The 20,066-nt window shown below is 36.5% G+C and overlaps 2 protein-coding genes across 4 annotated transcripts; one reads left to right on the top strand and one right to left on the bottom strand.

The window, feature by feature from the left end:
- Nucleotides 1–6,376: 6,376 nt before the first annotated feature.
- LOC116169436 (monocarboxylate transporter 13-like) lies at nucleotides 6,377–8,940 on the bottom strand. Its single transcript, XM_031485520.1, has 7 exons — nucleotides 8,732–8,940; nucleotides 8,544–8,670; nucleotides 8,353–8,496; nucleotides 7,934–8,306; nucleotides 7,595–7,887; nucleotides 7,361–7,549; nucleotides 6,377–7,310 (listed from the first exon to the last, which is right to left on the bottom strand). Exons 1-7 carry the CDS (start codon nucleotides 8,825–8,827, stop codon nucleotides 7,189–7,191), a joined length of 1,344 nt encoding a protein of 447 aa, XP_031341380.1. The 5' UTR covers nucleotides 8,828–8,940; the 3' UTR covers nucleotides 6,377–7,188.
- A 4,534-nt stretch (nucleotides 8,941–13,474) lies between these two features.
- Nucleotides 13,475–16,265, top strand: LOC116168967 (cytochrome P450 6j1-like). 3 transcript variants are annotated; one of them, XM_031484996.1, is made up of 6 exons: nucleotides 13,475–13,761; nucleotides 13,812–13,978; nucleotides 14,024–14,352; nucleotides 14,402–14,888; nucleotides 15,073–15,339; nucleotides 15,682–15,944. In XM_031484996.1, the coding sequence occupies exons 1-6, from the start codon at nucleotides 13,562–13,564 to the stop codon at nucleotides 15,777–15,779; spliced, it is 1,548 nt and encodes a 515-aa protein (XP_031340856.1). In that variant the 5' UTR covers nucleotides 13,475–13,561; the 3' UTR covers nucleotides 15,780–15,944. The 3 variants fall into 3 exon arrangements, with proteins under 3 accessions (XP_031340856.1, XP_031340855.1, XP_031340857.1); XM_031484995.1 differs by lacking the exon at nucleotides 15,682–15,944 and adding an exon at nucleotides 15,951–16,265 and having other exon boundaries at nucleotides 13,476–13,761; XM_031484997.1 differs by lacking the exon at nucleotides 15,682–15,944 and adding an exon at nucleotides 15,951–16,265 and having other exon boundaries at nucleotides 13,477–13,761; nucleotides 14,402–14,789.
- Nucleotides 16,266–20,066: the final 3,801 nt, after the last annotated feature.

The following is a 20,066-nucleotide window of genomic DNA, read 5'->3' as shown; positions in this document are numbered from 1 at the left end:
CCCCCCTTTCCCCCTCTGCCCCCCCCCCCGGGTAATTCCCTTAAACATTTTAAATGACAAATGGTATCGAGTAATATAGCTTGTGTGAAAAGCGTTTCGAAGTTCTTTATTTTTACGTTTGATTTTTTAAAATCGGTCGATTCGTTTTCGGTAAAAATCTGAATTAATAAATTCATTTTCACTAGCCCAAGATTGTCACAAAGGTAACTGACAGAAAACTAAATTCTTTTCTTTACCATAGCACATATTTTCGTTTGATTTTGTTTTCTATCTGAAGAAATTAAGATAGGTCGAATAAATAAATTAAATAAAGAAGAAGGAAGAAATAAATATATTGCATTTTCTTATAAACGCGGATAAATTCACCATCGTTGTCTCCGTCTAAGTTGTACTCGTGCACCCACGACCTTCTTTCATTGTCTAATTTTACAAATTTAAGAGTTATAACATGCGCGAATAACATAGTAATAGTAGCAGAAAGGGAAAGAGATCTAGAAACAGGATTAAATGGTAAGGAGACTGCAGTATGCAAATAAACAAGGAAATAACAAAATTAATGAAATGTACGAAAAGAGAAGGTAGGAAAAGATAAAGCTTCAAATAGGAAACGACACTTTATGTAAAGGAATTTCGTAATTTAAGTAGTACCTAAGGTTACCAAAGATAATCGTAGTAAAGAAGATATAAAATTTGGGGCACCGCAGGCTAAAAAGCATTTGAACAAAAGCGGGACCTGCTAAGATCCGGGATAAATATAGGAATTAGGAAAAGGCTGCTAAAAAGGTACATAAGGAGCAGAGCTGTGCAAAGGAATTGGTACAAAAGGCTTGGAAAGCCTCAAGCTCTAAAAGAGCTTGCAATTCCAAGGCGTCAAGCCTTTTCTAAAAACAGGGCTTTGGAATTTAAGTCTAAAACCTTTTCGCGTGAGCTTGGGGCTTTGGATTTCAGACAAAGAGCTTAAATTCCTTTTAAAAGAATTGAAATCACTTTTTCATGGAAAACTCCATTTTAAGGATGCAATTCCCTTTAAAGAGCTTCAATTCCTTTTTAATAGGATTGAAATCCTCTTTAAAAAGGCTTCAATTCCTTATATGCCTCCCACTCCCACATCATTTTTTATTTCCAATTTTTGTGAGCTTGCACTTTGCAGTACGTAGAACTGTTAGTGCGTGCGGTGTTGTTGTTCTCTAATGGGATAAAGTGTAAGTATCTACCTCTATCTAGAGCCTTAACTAAATTATAATACAATTATATGCAATTATGTACTAGCAAGCAAGCAAACCAAACCAGCACTTGTGCAAACCAACTATATTTATTTATTACGTTACGGCTACTGGGTCCTGTATTCTCATTATATTTTATCCCTTCACTCAACAATTGTATAAAAACGAAAAACACTTGTTAGAGTAATAATCATTCATATTTTATTAGACATTTCAATTCCTTTTGCGAAGGAATTCCATTCCTTTGCCAAGGATTTCAATTTCTTTTAATTCCAAATCCCAATTCCTTTTCCTAACGGATTTCAATTCATTTTTAAAAAGGAATTCAATTCAATTTCAAAGGGCTTTGAGCTTAAGGCTTCGTAATTTTAAGCCTTTTTTAAAGGGCTTTGGAATTTTAAGCCCTTTTCGTGCTAAGAGGAATTTGAGCTTTCCATTCACCATTCCTCTTACACGGACTTGAGGGCTTTGAAATGAAGCCCATTGCAAAAGGGCTTTGCACAGCTCTGATAAGGAGTGTACCTCTATATCAGGACGAGTACCAGGGCTGTCCAGTATAAGGCCCGCGACCTAATTTTTTGCTAAGATTTATAAATTTCCTTCAAATACGAAATATGCACAATATCACTAATAAGGTTGCATACAAAGATGTTATAATGCGGCCCTACAAGTTGTGTACGATAGGTAGGGAAGACAAAAGTAGGATATAAGCATCGGAAATAATAAGGATTAACTGGATGGATAAGGGTATCAAACGAAGTAGTCTTGGAGCTAGTACAAGAAAGTAGGGACATGTGGAAAACCGGCTGGAGAAGACGATATGAAATGATGTCGGGCACGTGCTCAGACACGGAGGATTAGAACAGCTAGCTATAGAAGGTGGGTCAGAGGGCAAGAGAGGTGTAGGACGACCAGAGGCTTAGATACATAGACCACCTAGGTAAGAGCAGCTATGTAAAAATGAAAAGATTAGCGCAGAATAGGAAAAGGTGGTGCGTTCAACGAATCCTAGGATTGTAGACTCCTAGAAGAAAATCATAATGGCATTTTTTAAAGTGTATTTTTATGCTGCTATATCCAAAAAGGGTTCTCTTTAAGAATATGTAATGAAAACTAATAGTTGGCATTAAAAAATAAGCCTTCCTTGGCTACTATGCCACTACCACAAATTTAAAGTAGGTCATAGATTGGTAGTAAACGTTTTTATATTTTTGGATATCATAAGAATCGCCTTTAAAAAAAGTAGTTTTGGATTAGAGTTCCAGACACCCTGTCCATATAAATTTTAAACTGCAAGAGGGCATATAACTAGAGGCCCGCCACAATTCTGACAACAGGGCCCCAAAAACGATGCGGAAGCCATGAAATCGATCAATAAAGTGGTGTAAAGTAATTTTTCCCGGCAAGATTTTTACCAGGCGCGCCTTTGCATTATTTCGTCAGGGATTCTTGAAAATGAACAAAATTATTGGAATGCGAAATTGTCAACCAAGCGGATATGCTTATGAAAAGGTGTGGCCAACTTGACCGTGATCGTTTAATATTTGTAATAATTATCCATTCAAGATCAGAGATTGCATTATTAATACCTACTTGTTGATTCCTTCCACATTAATTATATACCTACAATCGGACCTTTATTAATATGTACGTATTTATTAATCTTGCATAGGTCAACTTCTTCTATAATGTGTTGCAACGCAAATTTGTATCCCCCTTCAAAATAAATGTTTTGCTGCTTTAACCCTACAATCTTGATCTTGATCTTGATCTCACACTTTTCAATATCCTCAGGAGTTATCTCCGGCAATACGGCCGCCTGTATTAGACCATAAAAGATATTTGATAAAGATCTTTTATAAAATATATTAAATATTGTATAGGAAGACGATTACATTTGATAAAATATTTGTCAATCTTTTATAAAACATATTTTATCAAATCTTTGATAGTGTAATACCGGCCTAACTGCAAATGTCACGGTACTCAAAAATTTTAGCGTATCTCCCGATTCCTAACGAACACTCAATCCAGTATTATTGCAAGGGGTAGTTTTTTGTATTTTCGAAATGGTGCAATGATTTGGATACTAAGATTATAGCATGCAGTTCTTACACAGCCCCCAAAATGTAATTACCACACCAAAGTACATAGAGGATCTTACCTTGCAAGCTGATTTATTGCGTTAGCATTTGCGTTCTCATAACACAAAGTAAACACGAAAACTAAATTGAGGAGAACCGTTTTAAAAATGAACATGATGAAGGTTGCTGCCGTTACTGGCGCATTACCATTCAAAATAAATTGTTATTCTACTCTGGATCTATATTATATTATGATTGAAAATCCGGTTTAACGATACACCGCATTAACTATTTTTAATGTCATCGTCATAATTTATGGCATATCATCAAAAATGAGTGTCCCATTCATGGTTTTCGGCGCGCACTTACGTTTCGGCAATAACAAACAATTTGCAAAATTCGAAAATCGTTAATTGTGAATCAATTTGCGTGCTCGGCCTAAATACTCGCACATGGTTTTGTAACAACGTTTTGCGTCATATACGTAGACCACGAATGATTTTCGTTAATGTTTTCATCAACTTTACCTTGGACGTGGAATACTAATTAAGTCCGTCTTGTAAACGTCAGGAAGAAGCGGTCCCATTGATTATGTGCACAATTAAGATTGCGTTTTCAGAAAAAGGTCAGGTTTTTCGATTCTGGTCGTGATCTTTTTATTTGATCGTACCTCGCGAATAGTAGTTTTTTTGAAATTGAACGTCTATTGTCACATAATTCAAAAATTCTTCACTGTAACGGGGTTCTTGATCTTTACTTAAACGGAATTCCCAATATTTTTTAAAAGCATCGGAAAATATCTCACACGAGAAAGGTTTGGGTTTTATATCCTGTCTCAATCCGACATTTTTTTGCCACAAATCCAATTCATGCCCCAACCAATTTGGAATGCATATTTTCTTATTATAATTAAAGCTACTTTCTTGTAAAGAAGTTGAAACGTTCTATGGAATAAATTCAATGGACGTAGAAAAAAATTTTTAAAATGATAGTGATGATATACATATTGTCATCAACTATATTTATTTTAAATGGACGCCATATTGGATTTTTATTCTGTTTGATACAGTTTTTTTTTTTCTATTTCCAACCATGTATATCAAGTGATCATTGAAATAATAAACATGGGTAAACTTACAATTTTCATTTTTAGCGCATTTTTGCAAATTTATTTGTAAAAAGTAGCTTTTAATCTCACTTTGGCTGGCTGGCTGGCTGGCTGGCAGCAAATGTGGGCGCGTAGAAGAACTCTTGTAGAAAGGCAACGGGTGTACGTGTATCTACAGGGCCGTGAAATTTGTCAACCTTAGGGACATGGCTACATGATGTGGGGTTGGCGACATCTGGGCGTCATCCTCGAGCGTAGTATACTAACGTGAAGGTTTTTCAGTTTTTTCCTATCTTCTATTACAGTTTTGGTCCGATTCTTTTCAAATTGGTGTCGTCGGAAAGATGTTGTAAACGCGCACAACTCCTGCGTGGCGGAATTTTGTTTTTTGTCATAGGGGCGAAATTAACGACCTTTTGCGAGGCGCGCGCGCGCGTCTTCGAGAAGTAGTCAACTTCGGGCGCCTTTTATCTTCCGTTGCGAACTCACGCGGTTTAACGTTTCGTAAATCTCGAATCGCTGTCTCTCTTTCTCGTGCCGCCAATAGAAGTGAATTGCGAGTGAACGGGACGTCGGAAGTGGGTACCGTAAAAGGAATGTGGTAGCCCCCGACACGATCTTACTGATGGTGGAGTCAAAACTTTAAAAGCGAATTGCGGGTGCACGCGGAAAGTGGGAAGCGGTTAGTGAATGTAGTAGCCTTTGACAAGATCTGTTATTGATGGTTGAGTCGAAAGTGGCTAATAGAATACTGATCTGCCACACAAAAATGCGCTGAAGTCCCTTCGATCTCAAACGAGGACTTTGATAATTTTTTATTCATAGTTGGCCATGGAAACAAAATTAGCATAAAGGCCTAACTGTCATTTTACAATGTAACATTTGTTTACACTGCGCAAGGCAACTGCGGCAGTAGCTAAGCGGTGCCGAATGTGCTTAGTTACTAATGGAATGCATTGTGAACATTTGCTGTAATTTGAAATTCCGTTACTATATATTTTTATGTTAATTAATTCTTTAATAAAACTACTGGCCGGCCAGACAATTGTAACATTGCAAAATGCCAATTGCTTGCTGTTTCCATGGCCAACTATGAAGAAAAAATGAAAATTGTAATTTTACCAATATTTATAATTTGGATGATAACTCGTTGTACATGGTTGGAAAGAGAAAAAAATACTCTACCAAACTGAGTTAAAATCCAATATAGCATCCATTTAAAATAAGGAAGTCAATATCTCGACAACCGCCATTTTGAAAAATGTTTGTCTATGTCCATTGAATTTATCCCATCGAACGTTTCAACTTTTATTTGAAACTTTTTTGATAGCACTCTTTGTTACTAAAATATTTGAACTTGTTAAAAATGTCGATTTTCACTTTTTTCCAATTATCTATGAAACGATTTATTTTTTTGCCCAAAATCGTCCTGAAACCTTCATTTTCATGGCTACTTTCTGTCAGGAAATTTTGGTTTCCATGACAGAGCTAGAACAGACTGTTTCATGACGCTTGTCACTTTACCGGCCGCATCTGTGACATTGCTAAATGTCTATAATGACTACTGTCATCACTGACAGATTGACATTAATCAAAAGTTCCATATAAAAATTGAAATGTTATATTAAAACACGATTTCGGGAAAATTTAATACAAAACTCGTCAGTAAAATGACATTACTTACCTCGGAAATTTAGGTACTCAGCCTCGTACTTCAATATTTCCTCGCCAGTAATGTGACATTTTCCCGACTTTTATAATCATAATAAACCACATTATCACGACCCATTAGTATTCAACCCAAACGCAAAAACCTTAACAGCACTACAGGCTCACAAAATACTGTAATATCTCCACCAATAACCCAAGCAACCATACCCTCCCACACACACCCTCCCACCCTCACACACACACACAAGGTTATAGTTACGTATCTATATTTAGATTATGCATTTTTACTAAACTATTTCGGTATTCCGAAGTCGTGTTACTATATTTAAACGTAAACATACTTTTAAAAACACATAAGAACGTTCATGCGCACAATACACGAAATAAAAACAATCCTTACTTAGACAAACCATGTTCTTTAAGAAAACAGTCGTAAGACTCTTTAAGTTTCTTCTATTTTCCAAATTCTTCAAAATTCTCAGATCTATCAGGCGATTGCTCAATGTTCAGATACATAAAATTCGTCATATTCTGAGAATTTTTCCGATTTTTCCTATAATTCACATATTTCATACACTTGGGATTCATCGTTTACTTGGGATTTTCTTTTCTTTAGATTGTTTCGTCTCGTTTTATGGGCCCCCCGATTCTCGAAATTCTTTAGTTGCATTTCTTCTTCAGATTCATCTGCTTCTTTGTATTCTTTCGTTTTTTTTTAATTATTCCGATTCTTAACACTGTCAGACAGTTCTTTGAACCTTTTGAATACCTACTTCGGATGTTTCGGTTTCTTCAGCTTAATAGACATATTTCTTATCTTTAAGATTCCTCGAATTGTTCCACTTCCCCTGCTCCAAGAGTTGAACCATCCTACGTGGTCAAACCAAAATGTGTAGATTGATAAAAGGACAACCTATTAATATGATTACTTCCCACCTTTTATTAAAAAGGTGACTGTCCGATTTCTGACTACTATTCGGCGACACATTTTTTGTGAATACAGAATTCATAATTTTACATTCTATTCGCGCCTTATTGATACATTAAATACCTATTTTAACTTATATAGATTCTTGTGGTGCACACCGTGTAAATTAATCATTCATTTTCTAACAAATTTGGCGTATACCATCTCAATTAACCATGGGACTGCACATAAAATATGAGCTAAAGTCAGAAGATGGACAACCATATCCAGCCTTCCAGTAGTTTGCTTCACGAAACCTGCGCAAATCTGATGCCAAACCCGTGGGTAAATGCAAAATAACCCTTACTCATTAAAGGTCCAAAGGATAAAGCAACACATCCACAAACCACCATATATAAAGAGAAGGCCGTCACGAATCTTGTTGGAAAGGCTTCTGCAACAACCAAAGGTAACGGGATTTGTATGAAGCTACGCAAAAATCCAAGCACAGCTGATATCACAACAATCCACCAAAACGAGTCCCCAACAACGTAAACTGTAACAAACCGTTCACTTGTGAGACAAAACCTCCATTACTTACGTATGCGAAATATCGCCGAAAATGAAGCTCCAAAAAGAAATAACTTTCGGCTACTAATGTCGATGCGTGAAGTTAACAAAAAGACAAATATTCTAGAAATTAAGTCTGCAGTAAAGTATGTAGTCATTACTAATGTCAATTCATCTGTACTGAAACCGGCAGTGGTTAATAGCAATGGAAAAATGGAAATAAACGCTAAATCAGATGTCATCGATAGTGATAAACCTAACACTATATTAACAAATGAGGGCTGTTTGAATAGACCCAAATCCAACGCCTTTTCCACAGATTTCCTACAAAACTTTTAGGTGACGATCAATTAGACTTTTGGTATCTCACCATGCATCGAGTAATTTTCTGTCACGTCTCGTCGATGTGCACAGTGTTGGTACCGGCTCTTTATTCTCCTCTAAGTTATTACCGCTAAGTTGGTACATTTGCGAATTTGCATCCAAGGGTTCCTTCTTCATGTACCACTCGACTGGTTGCAAACTAAGCATGGCTGGGAAACAGTGTAATCCATACGCGGATATAAGCGCAACAGTTCCTCTAAATCCGAAGGTATCCATTGACAGTGTTGCTAAGAACGGGAAGGAAATATTAAGTGCAGCTACTAGGACTTGAGCCATGGCCATTGCCGCGTTTCGCCTCGTATCAAAGTAGCGATTGAAGGCCGTGAAAACTGCCGGCATCATCAAACCGAACCCCATGCCTGCAAGAAAAGCTCTCGTGTTTCCTAAATTAAGCATTTTTGACACCTTGCAAAATTCCCCATGTGATCACCAGTTGAGCTCGGCTCGTAACGAATATGCACGAGAAACTGCCCAAAAAGTACAATAGAGCCCCCAGTAGACCGACTACACGATACGAAGTCCTCTGCAGAAGCTGGTTTGCTGGTAACCCTGAAATTTTGGGGCGATGATTTGGTTTTGTTGACGCCTAGACCTACCAGTGAAACAGAGCACTGTGTTAAACACGGAATTTACTATTGCTGTTCCGCTTGTTTCGTCTCCGATGGTGGCGAGAAACGGCCCGTATACTACCCCAAAAACTCCAGTGGGTACAATTATAGAACCCTGTCATGCAACAATATGCGCGCGTTTATTTTTAATTTCCATTGCCAGACGACACACTTACAAATACTGTCGCAACGGCCAACGCTACGACAATTCCCCAGCCCCCATCTGGTGGAAGAAGCTTATTCTCGAGATCTTCTGTTTTCTTAACCGCCATTTACAGTAAAGAAGACTAAACACTAACCATAAAACTTAATCAGCGAATTGGCGTGTTCTTGAAAGGATTACTAAATTGTTATCTTGATCACTATACGATCAATTAATTCTTGAATGATTTAAGCAAAAAGTAACCGAGATATAAACAATGTCAAAGGTTATCGGGATGACACGCGTGAATCGGCAGACTACCGCTACTTACAAATGGTTTCTAAGAAATACTGGACAATGCAAAATAACGCCAACAAATCCGCTTCCCTTTTAGGAGAATAATCGTAATTCCATGCAAAAGGAATTCAAGGAAGATTCCAAAACACGCCACAAGCATGTCTTTTTGAGTAAGAAACGCCAGCCATTATTTCTGACTCACCTCGCCTTGCAATCAGAGTATGATATGGATCTAAGTCATAAATGATTCAAGTTAAAAACATTGCACCTAGAGAACGATACAAATATGTTCCACAGATCGGTTCCTCGATTACGTTAAATCGACATCCGCTACAAATTCTTAAAAATAGCCGACGAGTACGTCATATAATTCAAAAAGAAATTAAAGTAACTTACAGATATCGCTAGAATCAGTTTTTTTCTTTAGGTACAGCTCTCCCTTGAGAAGGCTCCCTCTTAGAAAAGTTGAAAACTGGATCGCTTTTGGAGTGGGACTCTTCTTGTACGGAAAATTTAATGATAATGAACGTTTACTTATCTTGACCGCATTCAAACCGGGCCAAAGTTCGGGAAAACGTGAATCGAGTTCCTGTTACCGCACAAAAATAAAAGGGCCAAACTACACCGAACTCGCCAATTCGTTCGCTCGATATTTGAGTTATTTCGTAAGCGATTTAGTTGTCTGCTTATTTAACGCAAACTGTTTTATAACGTTTAGTAAACCGTGTCCTGCAGCCGCATCAGTGTGCACAAGCTTCTGTATCAAGGATCCATTTTTCTCTCATCTCTATACAAGATACAAGCTGATTATGTTTGCTACAAGTTTTGCTGGGTCAAGTTTTCGATACTTATTAGTTTTCGAGAATCAGCTCTTGAAAATCTGTAATTTTCGAAAAACAGCCCTTTTGTCTCACATTTTTTGCTCTTTTTGACCAAACAAACGATGCACCAAAAAATGTTTTGTTTGTTTCAATGGGATTTCTTTGTGTCACATGTAACGGATGTCGTGAGTGTTGTGTTGTCAAAATCACCAGCAAGTGTTTTGTTTATGATGAGGAAGTGACTGCGTCGAGTCCTGATGTCTCTAAAATGGGGGAGAAGGGGATAATTTCTCTTAAAAAAGCCAGTAAAACTAGCCAATGTGGCGTCACTTCTCCTCCACACGTTGTGTAGCGAAAATTACACGAGGACTCAGTCGCTCGCGACTTTCAAGAAACATAAGGCATCCACATATGCTATTCCTAAATGCGATCTCCATTACCCAAATTCGATGTAAAAAAAAATTGAAAATATGAAACTAAGGGTCAAGACAAAAGAAGGAAGGTACAGCCAGTCAGTACTCTTGATTTCCATAAAGTATGTATCCATTCACCGTATTTCGAATGAAGAAGTGATTCTTCGCCTTGTCGATGTTAATGACCTCGGAGTAAAGTTTGCAATCACCTCCCAACAAATGACTTCTTTAAAAATGCAGAAGATCTCCCAGAATCGTTACTCACTTTCCTCTAAAGCTAAAACGAAGAGAATCCAGAAACAGACCCCGTACTTTTACTTCAAGTCAATTCTTTCCATTCCATGGGTGCCATCAAGTGTAACATACCTGTCACATTATGTGGAGCAGTCAGGGTCAGGCTTCTCTAGACTGACGAAGATGCCTACGTCCCTGGAGAATGGAAACTATTCCACTTGAACACTACAAGGAAGTGAAACTGCATTCCGTCACTATACAAGAATTGATGATCCTGATGAACCTACTCATCCTGATCCTCATGAAGTAGTGGAAATGGTACATACAGTTCATAATCCATCGTAAGCCTAATGCGAAAATATGTCGCTAACACAATTCTATGTTTCGACTGCTTTTTTGTATGGGAAACTAGACCTGGACATCTTTATGAAACAACCTAAGGGATACGAGAGTGGATCCCATTTTGTTTGCCATCTCAAACGCAGCCTTTATGGTCTCAGCAAGCTCCAAGATGATGGGACAAAACGTTGGGAGCTTTCATGATCAAAAAAGGATTTAAAAGTGATGCTGATGCTTGTTTGTTCATGAAGAAGCAAGGAGAAGATATAATAATGTTTCTAGCGCTATATATGTAGATGATGGTCCACTACCACCGAATAATGCATCACTGAAATTTCGTGAGAAATTTTGGAAATGAATTCAAAATTACAATGAAACCAGCCTCGTCTTATATTGGAATATAAATCGAAATAATGAAAGATGAATCGATTAGAGTTAGTCAAACGAGTTATACAAGAAAACTCCTGCAAAGGTTTGGAATGGAACACTGTAAACCAGTTTCCATATCGATTATTAACAAAAATATTCAACCAGGGACGGAATTCAGAAATTTCCATATAGACACGCAGTTGGAACACTGATGTACCACATGACAGGTAAAAGGCCAGATATTGCATATGCTGTTGGAATTGCATCTAGAAGTCCTGAAAAATCAACTCAACCAGTAAGTGCGTTTTTCCTACAATCGTTTAAGAATTAACCAGATCGCGTACGCAAAGTGCTTAATTCCCGCACTAGTGCGGGAATGTCAATAGATTGCAGGAACACGCATATTTCGTCATATTCAACTGCTGACTATGGAATAATTTTCAAACCACGCTATAAAAGTGGTCTTAACCTGCTACTGTCAATGTCAACATTGATAAAAATATATCCCTCTCACACTCACATAATGCTTAATGAGTTTCTTTCTAGCTTATTAGAAGTCAGATAATTTTTTTCCATATACAGATATACATAGGGATTTCCTATGTCTACTTTCAAATTATAAAAAGTCTTCTGAAAGACGCCCAATTTTATGCAACCAAAATAATTTCTTTAAACAAATAAAGATCTGGCTGTCATATTAATTATTAATTTGAATATTGTGGCTTTGGATTCACAGAAAATAAATCTCATAAGCTCATTTAACTCCTAAACGAAAATTAGAATAGGGAAGTCGGAGCGATAATCATATAACATAAGCGAACGCTGTCCGTGTCGCGGAGTGGTGTCACGGGTAGGATATACTTCACGTTATACATAGCACGCACGCTGGATGTAGCATAATTGTTGCCAGTGGTAAACTGCGCTCTACAATACGTTACGGGGCATTACAATGAAACATTTGTTTTGTGTATCTATACTAGCCAGCGGCCAGCAGCGTAGTCGCTGGCATTTCTAGTATTCAAATTAATTAATCTGACACGCAGATCTTCATTTGTTGTAGATAGTCATTTTGGTTGCATAAAGTTAGGCGTCCTTTAGAAGACTTTTTATCATGTAAAAGTAGACATAAGAAATTCCTATAGGAAATCCCAATGTCTACTTCTACATGAATAGCACTGTAGGTATAGAAAGCCGAAACTCGTTATGGAAGGTTCTGAAGATAGCATCTGAATTCCAGATAGCGAAACCATTATTCAAGCCTGCGTGATAATATGGGTTTGAGCTTGAGGTATAACAAATTATTCAATGAGGGAAGGTGTTGAAATCAAGAATACTCTAATTACATTTGCATTAATTTGTAGTGTGCTCTGTGAATGTTCATTGTATGTGTAGTCTGGGTGATGTTATAATTAACTAAAAAGATCGTTTTGCTGTCATAAAATTGTGTCCAGTTTTTCTAACGAATATACAAGTTTTTATTATTTCCGAGACTGTGAGTACAAATCCCAACAGATTTACCAAAACAAATTTTCCATGGATAATATATCAAATATTATAATATAATTAGAAGCTATGTATATTCCGTTATTCAACGTGAGGAATTTGTTTACTTAAATAATCCTCAATTACATTCACATGATATCAACATTATAAGTTGTCATCATCCTCACGTGGGTGAACTCAGATGAACTTATGTTGTTCAGGGGTGTACCTCAGGGCTCAGATCTCGGACCTTTATTATTTACTGTATACGTTGACTTGTAAATAACTATTATAAATAGTTTTTTTTATTAATAAACCGACTTGACTCGACTTGACTATATGCCAGAGAGGGACTACGCTCCTATATGCTGATGAATTGATGTTGCAAATTTAAACTCATCAATTGTGCTTTAGAATTCGCTTCAAGACAATCTATAAATCACTGCTTGAGACTAAACCCTAAAAAGCCCCAATTATTAATATTTAGCGCTGGTGTCAGTCCCTGAACTTACACCTTTTGTCGCCCGTTTGCTTGTAGTACACACTCTGTTGGCAATAAAGACATTTATTATTATTAATATTATTAAGTTTAGTATCAAACCTTATCCAATCTGATAAGAAAAGAAGCGTAAACATATTTTTAGAAATGAGTTCCTAGCCGTTACTAAAATTCTAGATTACAACAATTACAAACACGCGCAATGATAAGTGGTGACTCATCTAATACTATGCGATCAAAAATGAGTTGCTGTCGAGTCGCCTTTGGAATTTTTGTTTACATGGAAAATTGTATTTAACTTGAACTTATCTAATTATCTAATTCATAAATAACTTGTTCATAATATTATTGAATAATTGAGTTACATTAACTGCGCTTTGTTACCAATTACTGCGTAGTATTACATCAAAATGTGGTTTTTAGTAATATTCCCTGTGTTGATAATAACATTATACAAGGTACGAAAGATCTACACCTACTGGAAAGGCCGAGGGGTACCTTATTGCGTGCATCCCTTGCATTGTTTCGGACTGTTTAGTGAAAACGCACTCCGGATCAATTGTTATTCTGATGTTTTCGAAGAACTATACTATAAATTTAAAAATAAAAGGTGGGTTTGAAAATCTACGTTCTTCACTTTGCAAAGCACTAATTTTGCAGGTACATCGGGTTCTACAACTTTTTCCAGCCAGTTCTACTGATTCGCGACCCAAATCTCCTTAAACGCATATGTGTGAAGGACTACCACGCATTTTCTGTACATTCAGAAGCTATACCATTGAATCTAGACGAGCAATGGTCCAAAAACATGTACGCCGAGACGAATAGTAAGAAAGGTTGCTTTGACGATGTCATTCAAAGGTTATTTGCAGCACAGCGGTGGCAAAAGTTAAGAACATCGATGACGCCGTCTTTTACAAGTAATAAACTGAAAAGCTCGTTTCCTGCAGTTGAACAATTTGCCATCGAGTTCGTTAATTACCTGAGAGAGAGCATTGATAAAAACGTTACCGTGAATATGCTGGAGATTATCAGAAGAGTTTTAAGCGATATTACGGTTAACGCTTACTTTGGTGTTAAGTGTGACTCTTTAAGGGAGCCCAAAAATATAGTTCATCTGATGGTTCACGAAGCGATGACGCTACCTTGTTTTCACGGTTTTACCCATTTGTGTAGCAGAGTCTGCCCCAAATTGTTACAGGTACTACACTTAATTCTGACTGAAACCTAACTAAATCTCACTGTTCCAGCTACTTGGCGTAAAAGTGTACAAGGCAAGTGTACAGAATTTTTTTGCTGAGATGATGGAAAGGCGCTTACAGTTAGAATTTGAGAATGGGTTCAAACCTTACGATATCATTACCGCTTTACCTGAATTGCAAGGTGTCAAATTTTCAAATACGGAGAAGCTTAATAGAAGTTTAATTGACGACATCACAGGCCATGCATTTCTACTGACATTTGCGGGCTATGAAACTACTGTGACCACTCTGATGTCATTACTTTATGAGCTAACGGTCAACGATGTTGTCCAAGAAAATTTATACAGAGATATCATTCAAACTTTGGATAAATACAATGGAAATGTATGTTACGAGTCAGTTAAGGCGATGGAATATCTAGAGAGCGCAATTGAGGGTAACAATCTCATTTTTTCTGGAAGATTGAGAATGCTTTCTTTGTCCTTTGCGTGCACCATATGGTTTAGTTTCTCCCGAAAAGGGTCTGTCGAAATTGGTTCGTATTTTGTCACATTGTGTAGTTTGCTCAACTGGTTAGCTACCATTTACAATAATGCGATTATTTCTTCCCATGGAAAAAGAAGTTTTTCCAAAAAAATAGTTTCGAGCATCCTCAAGCCTTCATTAATTAGCCCTTAACCAATTTTAAAGAAAAGGAAGTATACATAATTTTTTTGCAGAAGTCCTGAGGCTACATCCCCCTGCCCCAGTAATTGATCGGCTAGCAACGGTAAACTACGAAATCAAAGCAGAACATCCAAACGAGGAAGATGTGGTAATCGAAAAAGGTACGCCAATTTGGATTTTGGCAAAAGCGATCCAAAACGATGCCGATTACTTTCCTGATCCGAAAAAGTTTAACCCCGATCGATTTTTGAGCAAAAATCGACATACAGTCGCGCAATACACAAACATACCCATTGGAGCAGGGCCTAGATCTTGTCCTGGTAAGAACACAAGGTTTAGAACCCCCCGAAAAATGCCCCAAACGCATTACGCGGTTATTGAGGATTAGGCTCTTATATAGAGTTGTTACAAATGACGTTCATGATTTCAAGCGTACATAAATCTAAATTTGTTTATCCTACAACGAAATGAAGGAAAACTCAAAAAGTTTCATCACGGCTGCTCGATATGGCAACCTCGTGTGATACGACAAATGTTCAACCTGTAATCAAGGTTTGTCATAAATAAGTATTAATCAATAGTTTCGATGGTATTGGTCTGAAGGTATCCTTTTCGTAATGATGGTATAGGTATGCACTTTATCTTTGATGTAAAAATTACAGGGTGTGATATCCCAAGAACTTGGAGAACACTTCAAGAGAGCGTCGTCATTTGGACCTCATTGGAGCTCATACGTACCCAAAGCAACGTTAACAACTGAAGTGGTCATAAAACATATTAGATCCAAATAATCAGAAACATCGTTTGTAAGAACCCTGTATATATTCTAATTTGAAATCTTAAAATAGCTTATATAACCGAGAGCCCCACGGGTACATCAATCCGACACTGCTTTTAGATAGATTCTTAGTCCAATTTCTTTTCCTTTTAGGGTATCGATATGGAATACTGCAAGTGAAAGTGATTATCGTCAATTTGTTGTTAAATTTCAAACTTTTACCAACGGAGCAGACTTACGTGAGGAAATCTAGCAAAACTTATACCATCCGTAAACATGGTGTTTGGGTTCATTTAAAGACCAGACTGAAATAAAACGTATATTGAACAATAAATTAAAGCATATTCTACATTTAATGCAATTTTGTGCTTGATTCTTAATTTTTTCATTTATTTTGTTTTCATATGTAGAATTGAACTACTTAGTACCGTTCTTAGTCGAACGACAAAATAGATAAATGTATCCGAACGTTTTCGCGTAATGTAGTAATCAGGGTCCGAACTTCTGTGAAATCCATTAATTTAAAAGGTTAAAAAAGGAACGAACCCCTATTGTCCTATTGCATAAAACTCTTGTTTAAAATTTAACTTTGGAATCAGCAAATATCAGCATTTCTCACAAATTAACAGCGCTAAAATGGAAACAGTCAGCGAGGATTCTATAATCGGTCCGTGCAGAATAAACTTGGAGGATTCGGATTGAAAACCATGTCTTTATTTCAACGATCATTCAGTTATAAAGTGTCGAAAGTATATAATTCATTCCCTGCCACGTGAAATTGCTAAACGAACAGGAACGTGGAATTTGAGAGTAGTTGTATGATATTTTAATTTTTCCTCAGTTTTATTATTCTCGTATTATAATCTTATTTCCTTTGTTTGTTAAATGATAATTAGCATAAATTCGTACAAGGTTCAGTGAAAGAGCAGAGTTTAGTGCGCCTAAACTATTAAACTCCACCTTGGGGTTCCTCTTACAACAGTACTACTACGTTACGTTAGCTGTTAGTTTATGTGTATTTACTGTGTAGTACAATAAATATGCTATTATTGTTATTATTATTAGCAGTGCCAGGTGCAGGTGAAAAGGGTGAAAGTTTATTATTGAGAACGAAAAATGTTCAAAATGCATAATTAATGAAGTTAGAGCCATTTACAAAACGTATTAGCATTTCCCCCTTCAGTTCTAACAAATCGGATTTTCTGTAGTTCTTTGGAATAGTGCCTACATAAATTGGAACGTACAATTACGTTGTCTTCGTCGGACAGTTAATGTACATATTTTACATGGGAACTATTAAAAAAAGACTCAAATTTCAAGAACGCTACATAACTACAAAACTAGTTTCCATTAAAAAAATATACCCCCCACAACGATGCGTAAATGCATCACTGCATACACATTTAAAGTACGTACATTGGTAGCAAACTATTCGTATTTAAACCATAAGAAAGCTTCTTTAAAATAATGTTATTTTGAAGACATATTCAGTGTTGCAGACAAAATTTCCACCCTGTAGTTGTGGATACTCTGTTTATATCTTCATTTACATTTCAAAGGTTGAATTGGGGATAATTTAATACAGAGGTTTTTTATTATTAGTGTTTACGAGATTGTAGCTTGGAAGTATTTAGAAATTTACAGTCTGAAAGATTGCATAAATTGTGACGATAGTAAGAAAAAAGAAAATAGATTTTTCCCATAAATTAATCGACTAGTGAAATGCAATTCGTAAACCGTGATAGAAATGAATCCTGACTGCCTGCGTCCTTTAATGTCAATGGCGCTTTGTTTCTTAATGCATTTCGGAAGCCTCTGAGGCTCAAATGGGGATCATATTCAACAGTCATCTTTTTTATAGCTGTTTAGTTACAAACGCGAACTCGGCGTGGTGTCATGCAGCAGCAACGAATTAACGATTCAATATGTCTGTCTGCGTTAACAATTAGCCACTTTGTTCATGGTCATTAATTAAGTAAGAAATGAAGGGGAGTCATTCCGGGAGATTTAGCATTAATTCGCGTTTTAGGAACCGAGGTTACCAGATCCATAAAAATTTGTTTATTTAATTCACGTTTAAACTCTGGACGTAGCCAGAGTCTTAAACAGCAGTAAAAAATGCATTGGGGTTTTTACTACGAGTAAAATTCGTGTGTAGCCTGAAAATTAAAGTTGTTGACGACGGAGTTGAAGTAAAGTTAACCGTGCCCCGTGGTCTCACACATCAAGGGATCCTATAACTTTAAGCATTATGTTTCGGTGAACTGTGTATAAAAATCGTGCGGTACTTTGTTATTAAATTCAATATTCAATTAGGGATAATTCATAAAAATTGTTACCACAAAGAATGAATAGAGTTTTGCTAAATTTGTAGAGAACACTAAATTAAAAAACTTGTAAAATGGAAGTGTCAATTGGAATCGTCTATTTAATTTTTCGTCAATAGACCTGCAATTTTAATATAATTGGAGGAATGTCAAAAATTGTGCAGTTTTCTCCCCTCTCCTCTTTGCGCACAGAATCCTCGACGTTCAAAACTTGAAAAAATGTTAATTATAACCATCCCTGAACAATATCCCAAAGTTTCATTAACTTGCAACCTTTTTCCATCTGAAACTACGTGTCGACTGGGCCTATGAAATTGCTTACTCCAACGCGAAACATCAATGTGGGACTTATCGACCTGATGCAATTAAATTTACGGGGTGAAACAAACCCCTAACTAAAGCATTTAAATATTCGCGATGCAGGCGTTTGCAATGAGTGTTTGAATGCTTTAGAACCTCTAAAATCTGACTGCAGATCACTAAGAACTAAGACCCTTAGTAGATGGACTTAAGTTAGGGAAAAGACCATCCATAACAGATTCCCGCAAATAAAATTCTTTGGTAGCGTACGGAACCACATCTTATAACAGTTTTACTTCCGGAATAACATTGAGCCACCTAGAAAAAAACTAAAAATATTCAAAATAAGTTCATCTCCTTCTCTCCGTATTTGTGCAGAAATAATAGTTAGCAGATATTATGGTATGAAATCATTCTGGAGACAATGCATTATTCACCATAACTGGCAAAACTCGGTTTTAGAATCGATAAAAGTATACGGTAATTACAAACTCGATATACAAGTAGCAGAAGATATTTTTAGAAGCCGATTTTAAAGGCGTAACCGTTTGGCCAAAGGTAGAATGCCAAAGAACAGTTAATTCGAATGATGCCGAGATTTAATATCTGCTGAACTCTGTAGACGTGTGAAGTTCTCCGTAAAGAAAGTATCTAATAGAATAAATCGTTTAAAGTGCAAATAATATCATCAGGTAAGGAATTCTTTTGAAATTATGTTTGGAAGTAGATCCCTAGGAGAGCATTGAGTACACATGTGCGAGGGGTCGTTTTTGTATTTCCTGATTAGGCATTAAAGCAAAAAAAAATAATTTTTCAATATAGTTCCCCTGCTTTTGAATACAGCGTTTCTATAATCTATAACATCATTAATCCAGCATCAAAATACTCTTTTGGTTTTTCTGCAAAATGGCCTCAAGCGCAATTATCCCCGTATACAGTCAACATTTCTACAAGAAGAATTTTTCCAGGTTTTCCTTGTTTTGTACGGACTATTATAACAGCCCTATAATTAATTTTTTATTATACCTGAATCACAATCTCCGTTTTAAACACTCAAATGCGTGCGAAAAAGGGCCTTTAAAACACACGTGCTTTAAAGTTGCTAAGAAACGATACTTCAAGTATGACTTTTGAAACTGTCATCTGGATGAAATAAAAAATCCTCTTAGGTCGCTTTCTGTAAATGCAGAACATTTCTTTGGCTTTTGTACCTATCCTAGGGTTGAAGCTTTCACAAACGCGCGAAATTTAGGGTATGCTTTCAAATCTGTTCCACTTTTTAATCGCAGCATTGTTTTAAAGTTTTAAATGAATGCACCAAAATATAGAAGATTTAAATACCTTTGACATTTCCTTCATATATGCCAGCATTATGGATGCATTTAAGACTGTATTCGTAAGTAACTTCCTATTCGTCCATGGAAACAACTTTTCATATTCTTTATAATAGGCTTTACTGGATTTGGATTTTACACCTGTTTAGGTTTAGATTTTACAAGCGATTTAATGGACGATGTATTATCTTTTTCAACGGAAATCGTTTTATTTACAAAGATGATGATGATTATAAGCAAACGTCAAGTGACATTTCCATGGCAATCGTGAAATTACGAACACCCAGCCCACTTAATTAGACATGTAT

The sequence above is a fragment of the Photinus pyralis genome, unplaced genomic scaffold (genome assembly GCF_008802855.1).
Source record: "Photinus pyralis isolate 1611_PpyrPB1 unplaced genomic scaffold, Ppyr1.3 Ppyr1.4_LG4, whole genome shotgun sequence".
Taxonomy (NCBI): Eukaryota; Metazoa; Arthropoda; class Insecta; order Coleoptera; family Lampyridae; genus Photinus; species Photinus pyralis.
This window is presented reverse-complemented; position numbering and strand designations above follow the sequence as displayed.